At 41.1% G+C, this 21,051-nt stretch overlaps 2 protein-coding genes across 2 annotated transcripts in view; one reads left to right on the plus strand and one right to left on the minus strand.

Annotated features, from left to right (window-relative positions):
* PKN2 (protein kinase N2) overlaps positions 1-11,815 on the minus strand; it is a 97,222-nt gene extending 85,407 nt beyond the window's left edge. Inside the window, exon 1 of the mRNA XM_084756064.1 lies at positions 11,400-11,815. Within this exon, the coding sequence (XP_084612190.1) occupies positions 11,400-11,447 (48 nt within the window). The 5' untranslated portion in view covers positions 11,448-11,815. The remainder of the gene's footprint in view (positions 1-11,399) is intronic.
* A 167-nt stretch (positions 11,816-11,982) lies between these two features.
* The window catches only part of LOC311582807 (uncharacterized protein), a 353,760-nt gene continuing 344,691 nt past the window's right edge, over positions 11,983-21,051 (plus strand). The window contains exons 1-2 of the mRNA XM_084756109.1: positions 11,983-12,999; positions 17,666-17,796. The gene's annotated coding sequence lies outside the window, so the exon portion shown is untranslated. The remainder of the gene's footprint in view (positions 13,000-17,665; positions 17,797-21,051) is intronic.

Here is a 21,051-nt window from a genome sequence, read left to right on the forward strand (position 1 = left end):
AAAAAAAAAGACAAAGTGTTTAAAAGTCTCTGAAAAAACGGCAAAGGCAGGCTATGAACTTATTTAAGCAGATTCGTGGAGTCTACAAGTGGTGGTACAGTTCATGTTTTGCAATGCACAAATAAATTAAGTACCTTAAATTCTTCAATGAATGTTCAATCCTAGAAATTCTTTATATAACAGAAGACAATTATGCATGCAAACACATTCAGCTTGCTGTTTTTTTAAATAAAGTCAAGAAAATATCTACACATTAAGATAGCTATCTTCACTATCATCTCCTCTATAAAACAAAAGAAAAAAGATAAGGTAGTAAAAATCTATAAAACAGGATCAATTATCTAGACTTTAGGCAGCCTGTAACTCAAGCTATCGCTGTGTAGCCTGGGCTAATCTTCAAATCTCAGTGCTGTTGCCTCACCTCTGAGTGTTGGGACTGCAGAGTGTGTCACCATGCCCAGCAAAATGAACCTATCTTAATATTTACACCTGACGAGGGAAGAGTTGAATGCACTATGTATCAGGTACCTTAGGCGTAGCTGGAGGAGTAAAAAGGTGAAGTAGAATACCAAGGCAGAGTTGCAGGAGCAAATGATTTCAAAGTACTGCAGTGTAAGAGTCAACTGAAGAAGCTAGGATTAGTAACTAATAAAAAGGACCGCACTGCTAGCATAATCAACAAGAACAAATTTTAAAAATTTAGAGACGTATGGTAAGACTGAAAACAATTACATTACTTATTCTGGGCATTTACTGAGCATTAGCAGTATGCCAGGTGCAAGGTCCGTAAAGTGTGTAAAATGATAGTGACATAATTTAACAATTATACTAAGTGAGACATGACAGAAGCTGTAAGATTGTGAATATCCTGTTTTGCACATGGTCACTAAATTCACTTATGTAAATGGTTGTGCACGCCTGTAATCTCAGTTCTGAGGAAGCTGAGGTAGGAATGCGAACCTGAGGACACCATGGACTACCTAATGATACCCTGCCAAAGAATGTCAACCAGGGGGAGGGAAAGTGGGAAGACTCTAAACTTTTTAATTCTACGTGAATATAATTCTTAGTTTACAGGATTGCCCAATTTACAAATACTATTCATGAAGACAGTATTAATGTTCTCAAAACTAGAAGCATCATATGTAAAGGCACAAAAGTACAAAGAAAAATGTGGTTCATACATCTGCAAATAGTTTGGTATGCCCTAGCTTCAGACAGAGAAAGGTCTAGAAGAATTGACCAGAGCCAGAAAATAGAAGAAGAAAGTTACTGAGTTTAAACACAGGGACTTTTTCCCAGCCTCCGGCCCCTTCTCAGAAACTGGCCAGAGCACACAGGTCAGTTAGCCATGGAGTGGCTGGGCACTGGATTGTAAAATTAGAGATAAAAGGAAGTGGAATGAAAGAGAGAAGAAAAGAAGGCGAGAAGGGAGGGAGGCATCCAGGTTACTGCTCAGCACTCTAGGGACCTGGTTCTCCCTTAAACCCTTGGATGAAGATCGTCCTGTAAAACACACACACACTTAACCATAGGCTTGTGTATGTGTGTGTGTACATATATATAAAACCAGGTTTGCGCGGGGTCACCAAAGCCTCAACGTGAACATTCCAGGAGGTTGATGTAATATCAATTTTCCCTAAGGATTAGAAACAGAAGAATAGAATAGAAGAAACAGAGAATAATTTTAATAGTTGATACAGAAGTCATATTTACATGAGTTAAATAAGCCAAGCGCAGTGGCGCACACCTGTAATCCCAGCACTCGGGAGGCAGAAGCAGGCAGATCTCTGTGAGTTCAAGGCCAGCCTGGTCTACAGAGTCCAGAGTAGCCAAAGCTACAGAGAAACCCTGCCTCAAAAACCCAAAAAAAAAAAAAAAAAAAAAAAAAAAACTTAAGTGGAAAGCAAAGATAAAGGTAGTAAAGGAACTTCTTTAAATGACTGTGATTATAAAAGTAGTTTGAGGAATCATGGTATTTAAAGTCTAATACAAACAGGAGACATAGAGCGAGGAGCAGAGGCTCCTTTAATCCCAGCTCTCAGGGAGGCAGATCCCTGTGAGTTTGAGGACAGCCTGGTCTACAAAGGGATTCTAGGACAGCCAAGGCTACAGTGAGGGAAAAGAAAAACAAAAACAAAAAAAGAAAAAGAAAAAATAAAGAAGAGACATGAACTTATTTTCAGGCAATAAAGCAGAGGAGACTGAAAACCTCAGACTACAAAGAATAAAACAAAGATATTACAGAGAATGAAAAAGAGCAGCTCAACAGACCCACAGCAAGGCAAATTTCTTCTGAAAATGTGGCAGAACTAGGGCACGGAGAGAAGGGCTGAATCTCAAAGTTTAAAGAGAAAGAGCGCTAAGTAAGATGCACTGTGGCCTATCACATGTCACTCACAGAGGCAATGACAAGGTAAGTGAGTTCTTGATTACAAAGGAGCAGGAATGGGTTGCACTTAGAAGAATGTAAAGTTAGAGCTATAATTGGTAAATATTACAGGAGTCAAGAAAGAAGCTAAAAATCATCTTTACTGGCACGATTTTAACAAATAAAATGGCAAAACACAAATTACTATTACAAGGAACAGTAAACTACAAATTAAGTAAGGATAACTTCATGCATCACTCTTATATACCTAATATTATACAGCTTCAAGTCTAACTTAAAAAACTGGATCAAATAAGACTAATTCAGACATGACCATAACAGATTAAAAAAAAAAAGTACTCTATCTGAAATGTATAAGGTTGTTTGATTACATTATAGTTTGAACATTAAAAAATGATAGCTCAAATATTTACTCAATATTTTAAAAATCAACTATTAAAATGAGATACTATACTTATTACAGTAGCTAAAATTCTGAAGGACATCATTTTGTGCTGCGAAGGACATGAAGAAACCGAAACTCTTATTCCTTGTAGGTGGGTGGGCATACACAGCGCAATCAATTTGGAGGATGATTTCGTAGTGGAAAAAACTTGTTACACTGAGTGGGGGAGGGTGGGACTGGGAAGAGAGAAGGGATGGGGGCTATGACCAGGATGTATAATGAATACATTAATTAATTAATAAAAAAGCCAATTATACTCTCACCAAACAATCCAACAGTTATATACAAGGTATTTATCCAAGGAAATTGAAAATGTGGACCTACACAGTTATAAAGGATTATTATAGTAGTTTATGCATTATTTCATAAATTGAAAACAACTAAGATGTTCTTTAGTAAGTGAATGGACAAACTGTAGTACATTCAAACAAGATATTATTCAAGAAAAGAAGTGAAAATAATAATGGGTATAGTGGCACAAACTCAAAATCCTAGCACTTGGGAAATGGAGGCAAGAGGATCAGTCATCCTAGGCCGCATAGCAAGTCTGAAGTCAGTGTGGGATACATAAGATCCTACCTAAAAAGAAAAAAGAAAAGAAAAAAAAAGATTTTCAAATCATAAGTGCACATTACTACTTTTTTAAAAAAGCAAATGTGAGAAGGCCACAAAATAATGAATGACTTAACCATGCCATTCTGGGAAAGAAAAGCTAGAAAAACAGTGACAAGATCAGCTGCTCTCAAGGACTAGCGAGCAGGGGGAATGATGACGAGATGAGGCACAGAGGATTCTCAGTCCACTTCTCTCAACCATCTGATAACAGTTTACTAGTTAATTCTATGTCACCTGAGAGGGAGGAACCTCCATTGAGAAAATGCCTCCATAAGCTCGGGCTGTAGGCAAGCCTGTGGGGCATTTTCTTAATTTGTGATTGATGTGGGAGGGCCCAGCCATTGTAGATGGTCCCATTCCTGAACAGATGGTCTTGAGTTCTATGAGAAAGCAGAAACTAAGCAAACCATGAAATGCAAGTGAGTAAGCAGCACTCCTCCATGGCCTGTTTGTGCTCCTGTCTCCAGGTTTCTACCCTGACTTCTTTTGATGTGAACTTCCTTTTAATATAAACTGTGATACAGAAGTGTAATTAAAATACATCCTTTCCTACTCAAGTTAGTTTTGGTCATGGTGTTTCACCACAGCAATAGAAACCCTAAGAGAATGGTAAACATGTGTTATCAAATCGTACAATACCAAAAGTAAGCCTAATGTAGAATATGGACTTTGAACAAAAATGCTATATTAATACACATTAATCAACTGCAATAGACATACTATTCTGATGAGAATGCTAATAGGGGAAGCTATGTTTACATGTGGTGACAGTAGTTAGGAAATCTCTACTGTTTAACTTTGGTAAAATTAGTAATGGCTATGACAACAAACACAAAAATTGCCATTAGGATTCTAGGTTTGCAAATATTAGTAAATTGTGATAATGAATAACATTTTTTGTTTTATATTCAATATTAAATCTGAACAAATCCAGAAATAAATTGGTAAGTTATGTGAATAACTGATTCAAAATTATATACTTGAGGTATACTGTCCACTAAACATAAGAGTTAGTATTAATGATGACAAATAACAGTAATAAGTAATTTAAAAGAAATGGAAAGGAAAAATGAACAGTTGATAAACTATTCACATAAATTATTTTCATTATTTATATGTTTCCACAATTATTCTAAGCTAACTAATATTTAAGTGCCTAGCATGTGTGAGATGTGCAATGTTTTATACAGCTGCCTTGGGCTTTTCATTTGGAAAGTTTACAAATCCACAGAACATAAATTAAGCTATTTTTTATGACAAATCTGCAACAGATAATAACTGCAAGCCTGTTGACCAGAATGATTCTGAGTATTTCCCAAAATGGTAAAACACTTAAAACTGTTCCTCCTAAACCTACTAAACTGAAAGTAACATTTTAGAAACTCAAAGAAGATACTCATTATATGTAGGTATTTAGCATAAAGAATGTAAATAACTCTTGCAAATCAATTTTTAAAAAAAGAGGAGGAGGAGGAAGAGGAGGAGGAAAATTTGGCAAGGGAAGAAAAGGAATTCAATTGAAAAAACATAAAAGGCCAAAAAACAAAAAGAAATCTTCCAACGGGGCTGGAGAGATGGCTCAGCAGTATAGGGCGTGGTGGCGCAGGCTTTTAATCCCAGCACTCAGGTAGGCAGAGGCAGGTGGATTGCTGTGAGTTTGAGTCCAGCCTGGTCTACAAAGTGAGTCTAGGACAGCCAAGGCTACACAGAGAAACCCTGTCTTGGAAAAACCAAACAAAGCCAAAAAAAAAAAAAAAAAAAAAAAAAAAGAAAGAAAGAAAGAAAAAAAGAAAGAGGAAAGCACAAAGGACACACTTGCTGTTCTTCCAGCAGACACAAGTTGGTCCCAGCAGCAGCCAAGTCAGAAGGCTGACAACTCCAGCTCCGGAGGATCCAAATGCTCTTTTCTGTCCTCTGTGGGCACCTGCACTCCAATGCACATACCCACATCAAACACACACACACACACACACACACACACACACACACACACACCTACACATAATTAAAGTAATAAAGATAAAATTTTAAAAATGAAATATCCTGTATCACGAGATCCAGGAAACATCAAGATCAAGAGACAATATATTATGGCCTTTTGACTTATCATCATTAAAAATTACAATATCAAGTGTTGAAAAAGATAGATCGTTGTCAGGCGGTGGTGGTGCACACCTTTAATCCTAACATCTGGAAGGCGGAAGCAGGTGGATCTCTGAGTTCGAAGCTAGCCTGGTCTATAGAGTGAGCTCCAGAACAGCTGCAGCTACACAGAGAAATCCTGTCTTGAAAAGAGAGGTGGCGCAGAAAGAGAGCAAAAGGACCTTTATTCTCATGTGTTTGTTGGCATGATTATAAATTCACAGAAGCCCAATGGAAGTTCAGTGTCACTTCTTAATGCTAAAAACATCTCCTACTATGTAAAGCAGCAAGTGAGCCTCTACATATACTTTCAGCTCTTTCATACACATGTACTGGAAACATGTGGAGACAGTGCAGACAGTCTGTACTCACAATTATGAAAAACAAAAAATAAATTACCAGTAAGCACTAAATAGTCAAGTATCCAACAATGGGAGGTATCCACTCAAGGATGTATATAGCAGTTATACTGAATGACTACAGTAACATGTAATAACTTGGATAAATTTATCAAAAGTAGGTGGAAACCCAAACTTAAAAGATGATATTCAACCCAACTATATAAAAACTAAAGTAAAAGACAGCTTTGAGGATTATACATTTTGTAGAATTATACATGAGGAAGAGAATAATACACATTATTCTTGGTGAAGGGTTGATAAGGAGGAAAAGTTGGGGATCAAGAGACAGAGGAAAACAATGCACAGATATTTGGAAGCGGGAAAGTGGTGGTCCATGAGTACTTATTATGACAGATAATGATTTAGAACAGTATGCCTGAGGTTTAGTAAAAGAAAAAAATTACATGTAATTTATTCAATGAAAGCTCTGAAACAGCCAGATAATCATCCCCTTTGTAACTACAGGGCAGGGAAAACAAAAAGACCTAGGAATAAAACACATGCTACTTAGCTCACATTAGCATAGTAGGTAGCAAATCTATAACCAAAAATAAATCCAAAGTCTGTCATAATTACTTTCCAATAAATTAAAATGTCTATATGCCTAGGCAGTAAACCTTTCACTAATTGGGCAAAGTAGTCATTGCAAATCTTTTAAATGGATATACTCTACTATCAATACTGTATAATTTTTGTGTCAGTTCATCTTTAAAATGCAGCACTTTAACAAGCGTGTAATGAAGTCAAAGGGGAAGATTAGTAAGTTATATGCAGATACTATGCCACTTCACATACAAGACTTAAGCATCTACAAATTCTGAGATCTAGAGGTGTCATGGAATGAATTCTCTATTGACTTCAAAGAATAATTTTATTTGCAGTATCATCTACATATATCCTTTAATAAAATGCAAATGCAAGCCAGGCGTGATGGCTCACACCTGTAATCCCAGGACTCAGGGAGGTAGAGGCAGGAAGATCTCTGTAAGTGAGAGGCCAGCCTGGTTTACAAAGCATATATAAATATGCAAATGCTTTATTGTTTGGGGAATGACAAGAAAAAAATGTGCTTGCTCAGCTCAGATGCAGTTAATTTTTTTAAAATTGGTGTTTGGTCTGCATGTATGTCTGAGGGTGTCAAATTCCCTGGAGGTGGAGTTACAGATAGCTGTGAGCTGCCATGTGGATGCTGGAAATTGTACCTGGGTCCTTTGGAAAAGCAGCCTGTGCTCCCAGCCACTAAGCCATTCATCTACTTCTGCCCCACACCTTTTTGAGACTATTAGCCTCTCTATGTAGCTCTGGCTTTCCTGGAAGTTTATGTAGACTAGGTTCACCTCAAAGTCAGAGATCCAGGCCTTTAGCGGTAGAGGCTTTGGGCTGAATCCATGAATGAAGAACCCAAGGATACAAGGGTTTAGTGTAATTGCATATGACAATAACTATAATGAATTTCTTATAAAATGATTAGGACAGTACTCATTGGTTAAAAAAAAATGGAGCCTTCTTACTACTATACTGAGCACCTAAGTGCCAACACAGAACTAGGCTATGCACTAACTTAAAATTTAACTTATGAATAGTAATTTGAGAAATGAATTGATGCCTCTCATCAGAAACAGTTGTTGTTAAGTGAAGAGAACGTGGAAAAGGTTGTTTGTATTGTTATGCCCTCTATTTGACACTAATAAAGCATGGTTAACACATGCTACCAAACGAAGCATGACAGCCATTGTTCCTGACTCTAGTGGGATCTTAAAGTTTACATTAAAGGTAACTCTGACCAACAACATTTGGACCAATTTTTAGAAACTGAAATACAACAATGGAATACAAAACGTATATGAGTCCAAAGAACTGAGATAACTTAATGATGTAACTGAAAACACAAAGAGCAGAGTTCAGATTCAGATTTAACAGTGTAACCATGTGAAATTTACTTAACATTCTTGTTCGTTGTTTGGTTAGTTTCCTGTCTTTTTCTTTTGAGGCAGCATCTCACTATTTAGCCCTGGCCAGTCCTTGAATTCACAGCAATTATCCTGCTTCTGCCTCCTGAGTGCTGAAATAAATGGCATATGCCACCATGCCCAACAACTTAAGACTCTTGAGGTTAATTTTCTAATTCATAAAATAGAACTAACACACCAAATCCTGTTAGATTTTTGTGGGTATCAAATAAGGTACATAAGATACCTAAGAACAATGTTTGATATGTGGCAAATAATTCTATTTGTATTTTCATGAAATTTTCTACCAGTACAAATATTATCTGTGCTATTCTAGAAAGCGAAAATCATCTTGCCATGTTTCGATCCTTCAATACAGTTATGGTAGATAGTCAACTGATTGACATCAGCATCTGTAATTGAAAGCTAAGTATCTACCATAACTTTTCACTTGAGCAAGCTTCCTTTACCCAAGCAAACTCCTCACCAGGAACTTTGATGATGTTATTAAAATTATTTTTTAAATATTTGATTCCATATTCTCGAAAATTATTGCAATAGCCATTTGGAAATTCTCTATCCTTTTCATTGATCCTAGTTTCCTCAGAGATAAAATTTAGGTTTTGTTGGCCTCACAAAAGAAAGTTTCCTGATATGCTTCAAATGAAAAAAAATTAAGAATATCATTATATAAAAACTAGAAATTGCCAATAAAGTTTAAATCTGCAAACAGGGTGTTTTTATTTTTTATTTTAACAAATATTCTTCCTTATACCTTCAAGTCACTGGCCATCAAAGTTACTGTGTACACTATTAATGTTTCCTTGATTAATAAGCCTCCGTATTATTATCAAGAGTTAAAAATGTTACAAACAAATTACAGTAAGTATGAAGACAAAATAATGCATTTCAGATTTATAGAAGCAAAGGTTATTAACAAGTCAATTCTAGGTCCAGCTCTAGCAACGTATTTCAAATTCTACAGCATGATTAAAAAAGAAACTGGATGTGTGTTTAAATATTTCATTGACATTATAATTAATATCTAAAGTGAAACAGTATTCCTAAGATATGTAAGATAACAGTGTTTAGCCATTAAACACGTTTTAAATTGGTTATATTACTTAATAATTAAATATTTAAGTGTGTTTGGCAGATAGCACATTAAGAAACTAGTTTTCAGTCTACACTCAAACAATTTATAAGCTTAAAAAACTGACTCAGAATAAACTTTTGACAAACATTGAGTCAATATACATTTGTTTCATGACTAAATGAAACAAATATTTGAATAAATGAAGTAAATTTTACAATTATGTATCTTAAGTGATGATATATATGATATAAATATTTTAATAAACATGATAAACTTTAAATGTAATGACTTATGAGAACTCAGAGTACAATAAACCAAGAAAAATGTCCTAGATGTATACTGACAATGTAAAGGTTATTATTAAGGTACCACTTAATAAGAACTATTATTTTTTTCCAGAGGAAGGTATACTTTATTATTATAATGCATAGCTCCATCAGGTGTTCCTTACTTTGTTTCCACTTTTCAAATCGTTATATTTAAACCTTTTTCATTCTTTAATTTGCTTCCTTGTTACTTCCAAATTGACCTTACTAACAAAAAATGTCCTAAATATAACTTAATAAATATAAAAATGTTTTGTTAAAATGCCAAAACAAGTGCCACTTATGTCAACCTCCAGAAAATACAAGGATCCCATGCACTTTATAATTCTAACACCATTGATGAGAAAAATGCTGTCGTTATAATGGCGTTTTTTTCAATCAAAATCAAAGTGTGCTTTTCACGTTTCAAAATAAGGCAATATATGCTACTTACAAAAACATCAGGACATCTTCCTTTTAGAAGCATGTAAATTAAACAACAACAAGAAAAATCTATTCGGTTAGCAAATTAGTGCTGTGAAGAGCAGCTTACGAAAACCTAATTATAGTTAAGGCATTATATGGTGACGTTTTCAAATGACAGGAAATTCGACTTTGTATTTCCCAAGGATTCCATGTGCAGAGGTGTGTTAATGCACCCTGCTGAAGTGTCTCGTTTTTAAGATATACAAACTATCACAGCAATGCATTCAAGCCTACACCTGAGATTGCCCAATAGACCAGGATTATGGTATACTGAAATCTAGAAAGAAATGCATTTCCAAAAGAAATTTACACTAGAAACAACGAGTAATTTTGTCATCATAAAGAATCGATCTTCTAATGCAGTTGTTCAAAAAAAAAAAAAAAAGATAACTCCCCTAACTTTTCCTAAAGAAATGTGTTTCAGCGGGGCGGTGGTGGTGCACGCCTTTAATCCCAGCACTTGGGAGAGAGGCAGATGAAACCCTGTAAATTCAAGGCCAGCCTGGTCTACAATGCGAGTCCAGGACAGCCAAGGCTACACAGAGAAGCCCTGTCTCGAAAAAACAAAAACAAAAACAAAAACAAAAAAAGAAATGTGTTTCAGTTCTCACCTCTCATCTTTGAGTACCGAATATATAAATACATTAAAAAACAAACCAAAACCAGTTTCGAGACAAAATTTTAGTCCAGATGTAAACCTCTCTTGAATACTCCAAAGTACTGAAAAATAACCAACAGTGTAAACTAGTCCACAGAGATCTCAAAACAAAACCCGATCTAATATTTAGCTGGAAATAGTAAAGAATAATATTGCTTCCACACGGACTCCACTAATTACGGGATCTATTTTGTTATCTTCTGAGGAACATGTGCTGCCTAACGTTTTCACTTAATGAACTGTTCTCTGGTTTATAAACAACTTCTGTAGCTCTTTCTCTTGTAACTAAACAGGAGGGAAAAATGAAAGTCTGGAGGGGAGGAAAAAAAGCATCAGTATCTGAACTTCCGGATCTGAGCACGGGGAGCCATCGGAGGGACCACCGATCTTTCACTGAGTTAAAAAGGGAAATCGAAGAAAAGACGCGGCCAGCTCAGTACCCTAAAGGCACTCGTCACCTGAAGAGGGCTGGCGGAGCGAGGCCATCACTTCGGAGCCAGTCCTCCGGGGCTGAAGTTCTGGGGGCGCTCTTTGTGCAGTCTGAGGGGAAGGGGAGGGAACCGCCCACAGCCTGGGAGTCATTCAAAGGAGTTAGGGAGCGGGGCTGGGGGGTGGGTGGGAGGGGGGGCTGGGCGGTGACACCGGGGGGGGGGACCCAGGCGAGCACACGGCCCCGCCCGCGGGGACGTGGGGGGGGGTCCCTCCGCCCGGTGCAGCCCCCCCCCCACGGTAGCGCGCGGGAGACCGGGTCCCGGGCGTCGGGAAGCGGCTCCGGACTGACACCCCGAAGAGTTTCCGCACTTAGCGGGCCAGGGGCGCGGTACGCGGCGTCCCCGACGCCCTCCGCCCCGGGCCGCCTTCCCCGGAGCCCCCTCGTCCGGCGCTCCCGCAGGCCCGCCGCGGCCCTTACCTGCAGCTCGGTGAGGAGGATCTCCCCCCGGTCGGGGTTGGACGCCATGGCGCTCCGCTCGGGGCTCCGCACCTTGAAGGCGGCCAGCAGCGCGGCGGAGGGAGAAGGCGGGACGGGAGCCGGGCGGGGGGTGAGGACCGGAGAGAAAAAGCAGCAGCAGCAACAGCAGCAGCAGCAGCTAGGGACTCATGGAGGCGCGGCCCGGCTGCAGGCGCGGCTCATGGAGAGCGGCGGGGAGCGAGGGCCCTCGGCGCGGCTCCCCTCGCCGCCCGCCGCCGCCACCGCCGCCGCCGCCGCCGCCGCCGCCGCCCGCCGGACTCTGTTCCCTTAGCCGCTCCTTCTGCGCGACGCCGGGAGCCGCCTAGGAGCTCTCGGTGCGGGGCGCAGCGGCCGCGGCGGCAGCTCGTCCTGTCGCACCATTTGGCTGTCACCGCGTCGCAAAAGCGGCCTCACTTGGCGGCTGCCGGCGCACGTGACGGCCGCGGCCACCGCCTCCTTCCCTCCCTCCCGCCCTCCCCCGCCCGGGCGGGGTGAGGGAAGATGGGGTTGGCCGGGGACCCCGGGGCCAGCCGCGCGGCGCGGAGCGGACTCTGGGCGGGCCGGGGTGAACCGAGAGGCGAGAGGCACGGGGTTCGCGTCGCCGGGAGGCGGGAAGGGCGAGCAGGCCACACCCACCTCCGGCCGCGCTTAACGGCCCCGCGCGAACGCTAGCCCTGGTCTGCGGCCGCAGGTTGGGCCTCCCGCGGGCGGGAGGGCGGGCGAGCCTGCTCGGGAGCCGCGGCCCGACGCCGACCCGCCTCGCGCTGCCCTCCCTCCGTCCCCGACCTGCTGTAGCGTGCGGTCCTCTAGCCTTGAGCTCGCGCGCCGCCGCCGCCGCCAGTAAGGTGCGCCGCGAGCCAAACTGGCGTGCAAAAGGCACTTTGGAGAAGTGGGGGCGGTTAGGTCAACACTTTGCAGCGCAATCCCTGCTCGCTGCCTTTTTCCTCGAGCGCTACCCTGACCTCTTGTCGGGGCTGGAAAACTACTGGCCTCTTAAGTTGAACGAGCTCATTTGTTGATTTTTTTTTTTTTAACTGAGTCTAATGGAAAGAGATGAGGCAGAATCAACGTCCGGAGAGGACGAAAGCCAACTTTGCTTGGCAGGTATAAATAAATGAGAGCTAGCGCCTCTACTTAGCATAGCGGAACCAGTGGAAACTTAGGCCTCTAAAAGTAACACTATGTATCACAACTATCAACAGAGTCTCCAAACTGTAGCTTTTGTCTAATCAACGAATGTACATTCTCCATATATGCTTCTTGGGATTCTGAAGCCTATATCAATATATCTATATGCTACGTGGAGAAAGTGGTGGTGGTTATTTAGGTGAGTATAGGTGTTAAATGTCAGGCTCCAGGTGGGAAGCTACAAGTCTGAGGAGTACTTTACACTTCATGTGCTGTTCGTTAAGTTGATGCAGGGCTTATGGAGCTTTGTCTTAAGTCTTCTCTCCGCTCTGCGCCGCCCCCCCCTCCCCCCTCCCCCCTCCCCCGCCGCCCCCAGAGAGGCTGTCCTGGAACTCAGAGATTGGCCTGCTTCTGCAGAGTGCTGGGATTAAAGGTAAAGGTTGCACCACAGCGAGAGTCTCATTCTTGAAGTCAAAAGACAGAGTTCTGTTACTCCAACTCACAATACATTGACAAGGTTTTTCCTGCGTGTACCTCACAAGTTTTGCTATTTATGTGTTTAATGAATTGCCTGGGTTGAGAATGATAAGGCAACAGGTAACAATCATTAAGTTCCTTAGTGGATTGTAACGTGTTTAATGGCTAAACACTGTTACTTCACCATATCGTAGGCAACACTGTTTCTAGATATTGATTACAACTTCAGTGAACTATTTATAAACATACGTCCGCTTTCACTTTTAATTTTACTTCAGAATGTGAAAGTCTCTTCTAGGGCTGGAATTGGCTTGTTAATAACCTTTGCTTCTAGAAAGGGAAACCTATAAGTCTGTGACACATCACTTTGTCTTCATACTTACTGTAATGTGTCTGTGAGTAACGTTTTTAACTCTTGCTAATAACATGGAGGCTTATTAATCAAGGAAGCAACAAGGAACTAACAACACTTGGAAAGCCAGGATATATAATTACCTTCCCTAGTAGTTAGTTCCCTAGTAACTAACAGCTAGGGAGAGTTAGAGCCTGGAGTTTTAAGTAGGATTAAGAAAGAGTCCATAACAAGTGAGTAGGGAGTCCTTTGGGGGAGAAGAGGGGCAGTGTTGTGCCCAGAACAACTGTGATGAGATTTTAAATGGTAAGTGTAAAATGTTAGGGGGAGGTTAATGTGTGGTTAGTATAAGTTTTTGTTGTAAAATATATGCAACAAAACATTTAAAGTGTTCAACTCAAGAATACTGGATTCCAACTGACATTTTTTTTTTAAACCTTTCTCCAGGAAAGATGTGAGAAATCCCAGGCACACATAATAAGTGGTTGACTGTTAAATTAAGAATAATTCATGCGATGCCACAGGTGGTGGTACACCTCTTTAATCCTAGCAACTGGAAGGCAGAGACAGACAGAAGTCTGAGTTTGTGGCTGGCCTGGTTGAGTTCTAGGCCACCGAGGGCTATATAGGAAGACATTGTCTCACCAACAAACAAAAAAAACAAACACAAAAACTCTAATGCAAGCTCTTAGATAAATGGAAACATATACAATGAGATTGATTTGGGAAAACATGTAAATATTAAAAAAATGGAGAAAATGTTCACTTTGCAGCAGCATGGAATTTTAGATCTAGGAGAGAAACATGTAGCATAGCTCTTACAAGAAGCAGAAAATAATAAACGCTAGTTTAGCTAACTAGGAGGAAGATAGTATGATTACTAAGAGACGTAGAAAAAGGACTAAGCTTAGAACCTGTGTTCCATTTGTCATCTGGGCTGGGTTTAATCTACACTGTGCGTTAAATAGAATCCTCATATAAAGTGAATTCAAAGAGCATTATGTACCTCAGATAGTTACCAGAGGAAAAGATAATCTTCCATAGTTCTAGTGTTAAAACAAGCACAATAATTTTAATCTTACAAGTCACCTGTAAGTGCAAACAAAAGAAAAAAAAGTGCAGGTTTTTTAAGTAATAGGAATTATTTCTGATTTTAGTCATGCTGGGAAAAGTAGTACAACCCAAAGGGTGTTTGCAGAAAACAAAACAAAACTGCAGGCCTGTAGTTTTAAAAGCAAATTAGCTTAAACTAAAAGCTGCCACCTAGGTCACAATCTGGTGTCAGTGTGTGTGTGGGGCGGGGGGATGATCAAATGTGAATGAATCACACTTACCAGACTGATGCATGCTTGGAAAAGTTTTCATGGAAATGCTTGTCACTGGGACTCAAAAGTGTTGTGTTCAGATGTGCTTCAGCCCCTCCTTATAAGTGTTTTTAGAGATCCTAATGCAGTTAATTATAATGTAGTTCATATTTAAAAAGAAAAAAAAGGGAAGGGAATTTAAATTTCTTCAGAAATCATTAAAATACCTAGTTTGTATCAGTAGTTATACAGCAGCTTTTAAATTTTTTCACAAATCTTTAAGTAGAGATCACCAGACACACACAAAGTTTCAATTGCTGACTAAATAGAACATGTTATCTCTGTCTTCCTCTTTTGTGATATCCTTACCATAAGAGAACTTTTAAGGGGAAACCACGGTACTATTAACTTTGTGCTTTTTCAGTCCTGTTGAAACAGACAGCTTCTTTAAATGAACTATATGTCCAGTGGCCAGCAAGTATATGGCAGTACAGTAAGAATCTTAAAATTCAGGAAGACAAAATGAGAATTCCCTGGCCAGTGGGGGTGTTTGATCTGCAGGCATAAGAACCTGCATTCCACTGCCCCCCCCCCCAACTCCCTTCTTGGAACACACTTGTAATGGGAATGGTGAGGGAGAGACAGGCAGATGTCTGGGGCTTGTTGGCCAGCCAAGCCTAGTCTAATTGGGTGAGTTTCAGATGAGTGAGAAAGCCTGTTTCAAAAAACAAGATGGATGGCTGCTGAGGATAGAGTTTAACCTCTCTCCTTTACACACACACACACACACACACACACACACATGCAAGCCTTCACATTTGGTGTATGCACAAATACACAAATGTTTAAAAAGAATTGTCATCACCTTTCCTTCCTTACAAGCCCCCTTTTAGAAACCATTCACCTGTAAAACATCTGAGGATAACTGAAGAAAAGCTGGAGTTAAATCAGTGTAGTGACTGTGGCAGATGATTGAGAGTATCAATTCAGTCCTCATCCCCTACACTGAAACTCTTCCCCACTGAGAAGGTGTCCCTGAAGCCATGATGACCGAGTTTTATTTAGATTCTCCAGTAACTGCGACCCTGACAGACCATGTGCAGGTCCATACACAGCTGGAGTCTGCCCAAGAAAGCACCAGGGCTGGGTGGTGTTTTCTGCCTTGTGATTCTAAAGTATATCTGGTCTCCGTCTTCATGGAACTTATGTTTTGTGAAACAGATATGATGACAAGTTAGATTGAGGCATATCTTTCATTTTTGTGAGGCCTAGGATTGGCCCCAGGGCCTTGCTAATACTAGGCAAGTGCTATACTACTGAGTTACCAACCCCCCTCCCCCACCTTTAGCTTTTAACTGGAGACAGTCTTGCTAAATTACCGAGCTGGCCTTTGCTCTTGCAGTCCTCTTGCCTCAGCCTCCTGAGTTCTAGAAAGACAGCCCTGTTCGTTACTTTACACAAAGGTCAAGCAGTCCTTTTCAGGATCCTTAGCACTTCAGCTAGCCTCTCCCTAGTGGATAAATGCGGGCAAAAGAAGAAATACTAAAATAAACTCCAAGAAGAGACGATAAAAGCAAGTTTCCAGTTGTTGAAAGGCCAGTCTAGCTCCAGCAAAGAGATGGGGTAGCATGCAAGAGCTGCTGTACCTCAGACAGGACAGGACAGGCTGTGGAAAGGCTTGTCTCCTCTGTATGCCCTCATGGCTCTGTTCCTTGTCATCTTCAGCTTGAACCCAGACTAACAGAGCAGCCACACCTTTGTCATGTTGAACAGCAAGAGGCAGAGTCTATATGCTTCACACAGACAGAAGCACCACAGCCAAGGAGACAGAATGTAGGTGAGTCTAATCTACTCCATGCCACATTAAGATTTATCCTAATGGCAGTGGGAAAACATTGAATAAATTTCCCATTTTCATAAATCGTGCTGGAACACAGTGAGGAAAGCAACAGTTTGGAAGCAAGAGAATCATGTCTGAGGAAGAAAACTAAGTTATTTCAGTTTTCCACCTTCACAAGTTGTATTTTATGGGGTTTTGACAGTGAAAATGCAGAAAATGCCTATTTTATTGGTATGTAGGAGGGCATGGCATGGTGGTGCGTGCCTGTAAAAATTCCAGCACTCTACAGGCAGAGGCAGACAGAGCACTGTGAGTTCAAGTGAGCCAGGGCTACATAGTGAGGTCTTGCCTAAAACAAGCAACAACAACAGAAAATAGGGAAAAAAAATGATTTGCAAGCAGAAGCAAAGAGTCTGTTTTGTCAGGTAGGTAGAAGGAGCACGAAGCTTGGTTCTTGTAACTGCCAGTCTTCCAGGAAGTCCCATTGTTATGGTACATGTTTGCTCTTGGGTTCTTTATATTTCCTTAATAAATCTTTCAGTGTAAGCATGTGTGCGTGTGTGTACATGTATGGTTTTGTGTTTGTTACCTTACTGCCGTAACTAAATATCAAGGTGATAACTGTCAGTGGAAGATTGACCATAGTCCTGCCTATAGGACACAAGCACATCAGCACAGCAACACAGTTTAGCTGGTACAACCTTTGCTTCTAAAGACTCCTCCTCTTTCTCCTGTTCTTGTTTCCTGGCATCAGCACATGGACAGATATAGATAATAATTACATCTTAGGCCTGATGGAGCCTTGCCACAGTACTTTGCTTAGAATCAATGTATATAATATAGCCCTTCTATTGGGCTTTAATCAGTAGGAATGCACATATGTTTTATATAGCCCAATATAGTATTTCACAAGTAGAAAATACCTACTTTTTTCTATGTTTCTGAATGTATAACAATCTTAGCTAGGAAGTCACTAACCAGAGAATGAAATATTCTTGCCTTGGATGGTCAGTGTCTCTTCCTCTCTAGTTTTCAGAATTCTGTGGCAGGCCAATTTCAAATGCTTGCTACTTTCCTTTCCCACCTATATTTCCACAGCATCCACACTGCCTGTGTTTCTTGATAGTGCCTGCATTGTGTGGACCAGAAACTCGACCCACGCCAGTCACCCTCAACCCACTTCTCTGCAGCTTCTCAGACCTCACTGACTTTGTAGAAAAGGCCGCGCTCTAGGCCGTGCTGCCTTTCACTCTCATGGTGAGCCCACCTCCTTCTCTACTGTCCGTAAGCAATTAAAGCACGTTCCTTTTCCTGCCATAGGGTCAGACAGATCCTGAGATCCTCAGTTGTTATCCCAGATACAATTATTTGGAAATTTCTTCCAGGTATATAAAAAAGTTCTCCTGAAAGAGTTATCAGAAAATGCCGCTTCCTTCCTTGATACAAAGTCACTGAAGTCTAAAGTCATGAAAAGGTGTTTTAACCACAACAGGGAAGTTAAAATTTTGTTTGGTTTTTACATTTTTTCCTTTTATTGAAAATAGATTTTTTATTACCATCTAATACATCTTGATTATGGTTCCCCTCCCTCTACTTCCCCCAGTTCCTCTCTACCTACCCTTCCAGATCTACCCCTTTCTGTCTCACATTATTCCAGAGAATAATGATAAAATAAAAGATAAGACAAAACCTAACACATGGGAAATGGACAAAACAACAAAATGAAGGAAAAGAGCCCAAGAAAAGGCACATGTGCGCGCGCGCGCGCGCGCACACACACACACACACACACACACACACACACACGATATATTTGAGGAGACCCACTCTTTCACACACTCAGGAATCTACAAAAGCACAAAATTGGAAACCATAATTTATAAACAAAAGACAGCTTTAAGTATAACCCTCAGTCTTAGTAACTGAATGTCTACCCTAACTTAAATATCCTAGAATTGTAACGTCAGATGTACTGTGAGGAGGTGAGGCTTTCAGACAGTAGGTATAACAACAGAGCCTCATTACTTTTGTCAACACTGTGACCAAATACCTGAAAAGTAACAAGAGAGAAAGGATTTGTTTGGGCTTGTAGTTTTACAACATCTGTGGCTTCATCCGTGATAGTAGGAACTCCAGCATGAAGGAAGAGCGCTTTGCAAATGGGATACCTAAGTCTCCTATGTCAAAACAGTGCAAGCCCTCAGCCTATGGGGGACATTTCATACTCAATAACAGCCCTTCGCAGATGAGAAGACACACAGAGAACCCATGTGTTCCTGTGCATGGTGTGAAGGTACAATAGGAATCCAGTCTTCAACTGGAAAACAGCCCTCACTAAAACACAGTTGTAATGGCATGCTGAACTGAGACTTCCTGCCATCAGAACTGTGAGAAATAAGCACCTGGAAATAATACAAACTTTGAGGATCTCTTGTATTCTTAAAATACTACCAAAGACCTGGTGAGTTACATCTTCTGAAGATTACTACTTTAGAAGTTGAAACTAAAGACATTTTAAAATACAAGGATATAGAGGCTTACATCTGAATAACATTCAAAGTAATGGCCTCAACTTCTCTCAACACAACCCCTGAAAAAATGCCATCAGGGTGAAGAAGTTAACCAACATCCTAATACCCTTATGGAAGTGGATTGGACCTTGCATATCCTTGGTAGGTCCCCAAGGCACCGTTGGAGAACTGCTAGCCTGTAGGGCGGCATCTGATTGGCTAGGTTAGCAATACTGTCGGTGTGAATAGTGGAAATGTGACCTCCGTGCCTCCAGAGCTTGTGACTTACTATACTGTCTTAGTCATTTTCTGTTGCTATAAAGAAATGATTGACACTGGGGACGGTCGGAAGTAGAGACAGATTGTGTGTTATGTTCTGGAGGCTGGGGATTGCACATGCAGGTGGCTGGACCTGATGAAGACCTCAAGCTGCCGAAGGGCAAACATTCATATATAGAAAAGGCAGAACATATGGGACGCCCTCTGTCGTAGTTAGGGTTTCTATTGCTGTGATGAAGCACTGTGACCCAAAAGCAAGTTGGGAAGGAAAGGGTTTATTTGGCTTTCACTTCCCCATTGTAGTCCATCATTGAGGGAAGTCAGGACAGGGTCTCAAACAGGCAGGAATCCAGAGGCAGGGGCTGCTGATGCAGAGGCCATGGAAGGCTGTTGATTACTGGCTTGCTCACCATGGCTTGCTCAGCCTACTTACAGAACCCAGGACCACCACCCCAAACCACTTACAACGACTCGGCCCTCCCCAGTCAGTCACTACTAAAGGGAACATAGCCGGCCTTGGCATTTGTGTGTTCTTTTCTCTCTCCCACCCTTCTCTATCTCTTTCCTTTTACCCTTCCAGCATCCAATACTATACAGGGGAGAGAGAACAAGAGAGGGAGGGGAAAGGGTGTGTCCTTGTCATTAAGCTACTTCCTGCTGATTAGGAGCGTCCAGTTCCTTGGGGCAAGTTTGATGTTTGATGTCAGGTATCTAAGTTTTTCTTCTCATTCTTTCTGCACAACTACTTGATAAACCACAACCGGCCGCATCCAGCCACCAATCAGCCATCCAACTACTGGGGCTCTAGCATTTATATACCCTCTGAAGAGTCCCCAGAATCTAAACTGCAGAAACTGCAGCTGGCAAAACCACGCCCCTGCCAGGACACATGCCCTATATCCCCACACCTGGGAGGAAAACGAAAACACAGTCCCATATTTCTATGTTTTTTAAAGAAACCAAAAGTACACAATTGTCACTACAAGAGAATATCCTATAGAGAGGAAGGAGCCTCAATTGAGAAAATGCCTCCATAAGATCCAGGCGTTTTCTCAATTAGTGAGCAATGTGGGCTAGCTCAGTCCATGGTGAGTGGTGTTATTCCTGGGCTGGTGATCCTGGGTTCTATAAGAAAGCAGGCTGAACAAGCCATGATGAACAAGCCAGTAAGCAGCACTCCTCCATGGTCTCTGCATCAGCTCCTGCCTCCAGGTTCCTGCCCTGCTTGAGTTCCTGTCCTGATTTCCTTCGGTGATGAACAGCAATGTACTGGTTTAAGCCAAATAAACCCTTTTCTCCCCCAACTTGCTTTTTGGTCATGGTGTTTTGTTGCAGTAATAGAAACCCTGACTAATAAGTATTTTTGTTTAGCTGAGGTTCCCTTCTCTCAGATGAAGTTAATCTGTGTCAAGTTGACATAAAACTATCCAGCACACCTTCACTTAGGATAACCTGCTGTAGGTCTGTCTAATCCAGTTCCATGAGAATTAGCCCAGCCCCGTGAGAAAGGTACTCGTCCTTTCTACTCACTATGCATCTATTAATTTGTTGAGATGGGGTCTTGTTTTGCAGCCTGTTCTAGCTTCAAACTCAATCTTCCTGCTTCAGTCTCCAAAGTGGAGCTGGGGTTATAAGTATGCATCACTATACCCAGCAGCCATGCTCTTAATATCCAAATCATCTTGTAAAAGACCAACCTCTTCTCAACACTGTTATAGTAGGA

This window comes from Acomys minous, assembly GCF_964271855.1.
Source record: "Acomys minous genome assembly, chromosome: 14".
Lineage (NCBI taxonomy): Eukaryota > Metazoa > Chordata > Mammalia > Rodentia > Muridae > Acomys > Acomys minous.